Genomic DNA, 6,756 nt, shown 5'->3' with positions numbered 1-6,756 from the left:
CAACAGAATCAGAAGTAATATACCGTGTGTTTTGTTATACATGTTATTGTGAACACGTATTTGTGTTTAAGAAATGTTTTTTACAGTGTTCACATTAGCTTATGTTTTCTCCTCACGTGCTTCTATAGTAGAACTAAAGATGTTTGCCGGCGGGCGCTGATTATATCTTTATGACGAAAATTGGAAATAAAACACAACACATGTATAGAATCACAACTTCCTTTATGGAGATGAGCTGTACAAATATACACGAACACATATTATGTTAGGATATCATACAGTAACAGCAAAGTCATAATCGATTACCAGATTTTCATATACAGCCATACTTGCTTAAAGTACATTTAGTGGCAATATTCATATTTAGTTCAGACTCGTGCGAGTAAATACTAGTAGTTCATATACTATTATCACTAGTCGGAGGTCTTGTTTCTCCCATTAATTTGACGTTTATTAAAAAATATACGTTTTGCATCACGTCATTATTGGTGGACTATTAGCGCGGGAATCGGCAGTCAGAGAGAGTTGAATTGTATGTTATAGTTCCGAAATCCTATATGTCTTCAGTCCTCGCTAAGTGTTACATAGCATGAGTCTTATATATATATATAAAGTTATGATATATACATCCTAAAACGTGAGGATATATACAGAACATAGCAAAATCCCTTAGTACAGTACAGTCTTACCCAAATACGATATCTGATGTATGAATGAACGAATCTATACATTTGATTAATAAACTTATTGAAAATGACATTCAACTACCTATACGGGTTTGCTCTCAAAATATAAAATAAAAGATTGAATATGTACATAATAATTAACATATTCCATAAAATAAAGTTATTAATGAATTAATTTATTACTTATAAATCAAATACGGCATACAAATAATGTACATATTAGTAATACGAAAGGGCAACAGCCTCACAACACTCATGGAAGTCAAATCAGAATTACTTGCCCTTGTCTTCCTCTCTTTTGTCACGTGATAAATGGTTCGCCTATCTCAACTACAGGGCACTGTAATTACTCAAGGCTAATTTCCATCGACAGCAAACGGGTAATCTTGTTACCAGCATTATTCACCAGACGCTTATAAGCGACAATAATGGTCAAGGGTCTATGTGACCATGAATAATTGCTCGAAATATTTCGCTTACGATATTATTTTCAGAGCACTGTATGAACTGTCAAGTTCCATTCAATACGAGGATTGTCTTTTATTCAATTATCTATGATTTTACACAGTTCCTACTAGAACTCACAAATCACAAGAAGTCGAGTGTCCACGAACTTTCATTTCAGACAAAGTGTTCGTCCATGCCGACGAGGAATTACTTGTGTAATGGTACGTTTCCCTGGACAACAGACATCCACTTCCGGTGTCAAGTCAGCAATAATGAAGATACATAATGTCCACTGTCCAATAACCAACACGTCTATGGACGAGAACCTTGTTCGACACGTAACGCAGAATGTTCAAGACAATTTTTTTATTTAGTTTTCACTTGATAAATTCCACTTGAATCCGCACTGTTGACTTTTGTGACATTTGATATGATTCTTGTGCTTTCCACGCGAACTCAGACCTGTCTATTACGAGTACCTTTGTTCCTCACACTCGTTAGCTCTCCCTGTCGTCTGTCGTTTCCTCGTCACCTGAATCGAGGACTGTTAATGTTTTTAATGGTGACTGACTTTCAGTGTCTATTTCCGTTGTCTGTTTATCTTCTTTACGTTTTTCATTTGTCCTTTGATTATCATTATCACGTTCGTTATCCTGTTCTGTCTCCACATTCGTTTTGTCTTTCTTGTCCTTATGTATTTTGTTCTTTCTATTCTTATTCTTCTTTTTATTTTTTCTTCCCTGTCTCCGCTTCTTCCTATTTTTACGTTTCCGTCCAGAAATTTTGCCGTCGCGTCTACGTTTCCGGGGAGTAATGTTCAGCTTTCGTCTCCGCCTCCGGAGTTTCTGTAACCTACGCTTCTTCCTGTCTCGTAATCTCCGCTTCCGGCGTCGCTCCTTATCATGTTTTCCTACTTTTTTAGACCTCAGTGAAAACGATCGAGTGATTTGATTTGTTCTCTCTGGTAGAAAAATAGGTTCAGATATCACCACAGGACTTGTTTTGACCGGAAGTGCAATAGCTTTATTCTGGTTAGTATGTGCATTATTGTCAATTGCTGCACGGCAGTTATCTTCACACTGGTGCTTGGTTCTGAAATTGTTTTGATTTCCGTCACACCCACCAAAGTAGAACCAGTTACACTTGTTATACCCTTTATGATAGAACCATCTAATGTAGCGGGCTCCGCATTTACCTTCGTCTGGCTGAAGGTCACATATCTTGCGTTCTGCTGTTTGGAATAGAAAAGTAACACATACTTATTACAGTCCTTGTACGTGTGTTCAGTAAATCAAATGTAATACTGTTTCCATCTATTTATTATAATGAAGAGCTAATTGCAAAAGTGTGAAGATTCAATACAAAATATAAACCACAAGTCTTTTGGCGAGTAGGCTTTCAAATACGATGTTTATGAAATGTATTTCAGCATATTACATGAAAATGATTTTCTCGAGATATCAAAAACATGATATCACTGGTACATGTATATGTATTACACAATCAGATTGTTGCTTAAAGGGATATCATATAGGTTACGATATACATGTAGGAATCGTAAGGCAGAAATAGCAAAGAAAGACATTTAGAAAAGATGGTAGGTGAGACATGTGTCTAATTATTTGGTAGTGGATTGTATTGAGTTTTTATTACACAATGATGCACGAATATGCTTTAATTACATGTGGAATATGAGTAGTTAAGATAACACTATAGTTGTAGATATAGACTATGATCGAATGCATGTATATTACAGTTATAAAGAAATTCAATAGTTCCTACTTACCAGGAATGATATGTTCTGGGACGCAAATTGGCAATGATATATTTCTAGGTGTATGGAAGTACTGCATTGCGCAGAATCTGCCGGATGAGCACACCTTCCGATACGTTCTACATAACCGCTGTGCTTCCGGTCCAATGGAAAGTCGCCTGGAACTGCTCACCTAGAATGATAAAATGGTAACGTCAATAAACACAAGTGTCAACTGACAGTGTCTGGAAAGACGTCAAATCATACATCCCTCAATTATGCTAACTTTAATCGTTGGAAACAAAAGATGTTATTTGTGGTAGTAAATTATTAAAGACAAAACAAAATTAATATTCTCGTTCAATTTCCGCGAGAACGGACAAAGAAAATGCAGGTTTCTTTGTGGAAGGAAACAAAGAATTGCCTAATGTAATTTTAATCACAGAGGGTAAAAAGAGGGAAGTAGTTCTAAATTGAAATTAATTACGGGAAATGGCCTCCAGATTATTGGACAGTAAATGATGTTGGTTCTGTCCGGTCACATGTCTGATTAGGGAATTATGTGTACAACATTTCAATGGATCGAATCAATTACACACGTCCTTTAAGGCGCATTGACTAAATTTCCCCCTTTGGGACCTCCTTTTCCCACCACATCGTCTGTGTACAGGAGGTGCTTCTAATAACACCCAATACATCACACACTAAGAAAGCGCGGAAGTCACCCTGACTCAATTTGACCTTTTCAAGCGTGAAACTGATTGAGATCTATGATGGCGGACACCGTGCGAACAACCCACAGAGAACACTAGCAGTAAAGGAAGAAAAAACAGATACATATTGATCGATATCGGAAGGAGACGAGCAAAGGAGAGATATTTCAACCACTAAACCGATCGATCCACGTGCATTCTAGCACAAGGGAGAGAGGAGCACATCAAAGGAAGCCGCCACAGGATGGTGAACCCAGGGGGCTGCATGTCATCCGTCCAAAATACTCAAAGGCATTGATTACAGTAGATTTATTGGTTTACCATGATAATGTGTGTACATGATGGAATCTTAGCGATAATGTTTTGGTACAGTTGCTTTGTTCATCTCTGTTGTTGTTATTGAGTGTTTATTGGGATGATCATTGTATGGAACCGTTGTTTTTACCCCCGAGATATAAATGGAAGCTGCATTCTAACAAAATATCATTCACACATTCAGATCACTGACTTCCATACCCATATTGAAAAGAGTAATTCAGTATGGAACAAAGCTGAATATAGTATGAGGTTCACTCGATCACACTCTTAAGTTACATTCTGTAAGAGATATCTCACGTGTTTCCTCGATTCACGTTGTGAGATGGAATGCTACATATGGAAAAAGTCGGCTGATTTCCACTGAATATAGCACCAAGAATAGTTGTTGTCATGAAATGTCACTGATGTTTACATTGAAAGAACATGTTTCATATCTCTTAGTGTTTTTATGATAATAAAACATAAGTTGAGTTGAACGACGTTAACTATGGTTGAACGTCTTTCCCCCGGGGTCCCATTTCTCGGGAATTCATTACCTGGACATCATTTGTTTGAACAGATTTGCCTTACTTAAAAAAGTCGTGTTTCCGGTGAATTCGGAAAATAAATTAATCCTGATATTTACGTATAAGCAGATGTCCGGATAAGAGAGATTTCATTAACCAGGCACTATAGCATCTTGACAGTTCAAACGACTCACGGCGGTGACTATGTGCTAGTGTCCTACATATTTGCCATAGGACTAATTTTATGTCAAAACTGACCATAGTTTCTTAGAATAAATATTTATTTTAATATTTTTATTAAATTTTTAATATTGATATCAGTCAAATATCTATTAGATTTCTTTTCGGATTTGTAAGAAAATATTACACGTCTTTTTAAGCATTATCTCGAAAATAAATAAATTAATTAACAGTTGCTACCAGAGCCAGAAGGCAGACTACATTCCTGTGTTCTTATATTAGGTCACCGAGACAAGACGAGATGTCCTCCTATCATCAGCTGTCTGTTTTACCTGTATGGCTGTACCTTTGATGTGGTAATGAGACGGGAGAAACAGGTGTTTATAGCACACAAACTAGTGTGTTAGGCCACCAGCTAGTGTCCGTAAGAAATTAAGAATCTCCCTTTTTAACAGGCAGTAAATTAATGTTGTTTAAATGTGGTGATAGTTTCTTTTAAGTACAAATATGTTGAAAGGAGTTTTTTCCTGATACTATCTTGAAAAGAGTGTCAGTGATCCTCTGCATACAGATCAGTAAGATGTTTGTTTCCGTTGATTGTAAACGAACTATTAGATTATAAACACAAGAAATGTTTCAATTATTTCATGACAGAACCATTTATATAACACCTCAATGACAATGAAATAACTCTAATCCATATATCCAATAATAATTCTGTGTATTATATATGGGCAATGATTATGCAGCAGTTCTTTGTGGAAATCATCCAGATTTCCCATTTTTTCACAATGAACTGTTTATCATTTATGCCATTTAGACCCCTTGCATCACTTCTATAATCTATTTTATCATGACATTTTTATGTAAATCAAATATCTAAGATGTATCTAGTTGGAGGTCAAACCTATTATTGTAGACGAAAACATGTCATTTACATGTAGATGATTTTTGGTGTTCGTAACATACTTACAAGAAGCATAGGGAGAAACGTCTCTTTTAAATGATTTCGGATCGATATACGTGGGTTAAGAGAGAAACATAGCTATTAACATGCAACTCTATTTCATTGTATGTTTGTTAAACAACGACATAAAACATAAAACAAATAAAGCAAACAAACAAACATGGCCAATGGCGATGCTTGTTTCAATAACCATTTACAATGTCCAATTCGCTAGTTTAAATATACCTGTTAATGGTGTAACTAAGCTGTGCGGAGCCTATAACCTCACTGGCTAACATATTACGTCTAAATTAAGTGCTTATGCCAAACCAATTCGTCGAAAATGGATATATATGAAATGGTCATAAATAAATCACATGACCATCACATGCCAGCTGTGTTAATTGAGAGAAATGTTATGTCCCGAAATTTCTCGACGCCATGTCGGTCCGACCGAGAGCGAAGCCCGAGTCTGTCTGAAAATGTGTTTAAACCAACATAAAACACGAGATTGACGCCTATAACTCCTGTTTACAAAATCCATTCTCATTTATATCACATCCTCGCTAAAATCCGCTGTCGTTTCCAGCAATTGGTATTTGTGGGATGTTTTACCCGCCATGCATCACTGTCGTTTATGTATGACAAGGCACTTCTGTCACTGTCGAATACAACGGAAACACAAGTGTGAAGTCCATTTTCAGGAATTGAACAAAATTAAACGAAGCGCAACTGAAGCCCTTTGGTCTATTGGATTTAAAGCTAATTGGGGTAGGAGGCCGTGGAAATTGAGTGCGAACTAAACCATGTTGGTAATAAATTGAGTTGACAGGGGTTTTAACGTCACATGAACTATTTTTAAAGCGTGTTAACATAGCATCTGGCCACAGAAAGCAGGAGCAAGCATTCTTCTAACGATTCAAAACCAGCTATTTGAGGTTAACTCGTTGAAACTATGAACAAAACCAATACGTAGCATGCATGCCATGCCGTTGCAATTTTAAGTCAGAATGATTTAGAATGAATGTTGCTTACGCAACTCCGAACCATTATATATTATATATTGCTTAGTAATAAACCTTCTTCTATTTACTACCGCTTGGTTGAAATTGAACATGTACATATACATTATGTTGGATATGGTAGGTACGTTATTGACATTCCAAACAAAAAGGAACCTCTGTGGACTTTTTAGTCGGGAGGGGGG

The 6,756-nt window shown here is 36.5% G+C and overlaps 1 protein-coding gene across 1 annotated transcript in view; it reads right to left on the bottom strand.

Annotated features, from left to right (window-relative positions):
* Nucleotides 1-205: 205 nt before the first annotated feature.
* LOC110448027 (chromatin assembly factor 1 subunit A-A-like) overlaps nucleotides 206-6,756 on the bottom strand; it is a 57,520-nt gene continuing 50,969 nt past the window's right edge. The window contains exons 2-3 of the mRNA XM_021494059.1: nucleotides 2,920-3,079; nucleotides 206-2,364 (exon numbers count right to left, since the gene is read on the bottom strand). Coding sequence (XP_021349734.1) covers nucleotides 1,631-2,364; nucleotides 2,920-3,079 — 894 coding nt within the window. The 3' untranslated portion in view covers nucleotides 206-1,630. The remainder of the gene's footprint in view (nucleotides 2,365-2,919; nucleotides 3,080-6,756) is intronic.

Source organism: Mizuhopecten yessoensis, unplaced genomic scaffold (genome assembly GCF_002113885.1).
Source record: "Mizuhopecten yessoensis strain PY_sf001 unplaced genomic scaffold, ASM211388v2 scaffold3799, whole genome shotgun sequence".
NCBI classification, from domain to species: domain Eukaryota; kingdom Metazoa; phylum Mollusca; class Bivalvia; order Pectinida; family Pectinidae; genus Mizuhopecten; species Mizuhopecten yessoensis.
This window is presented reverse-complemented; position numbering and strand designations above follow the sequence as displayed.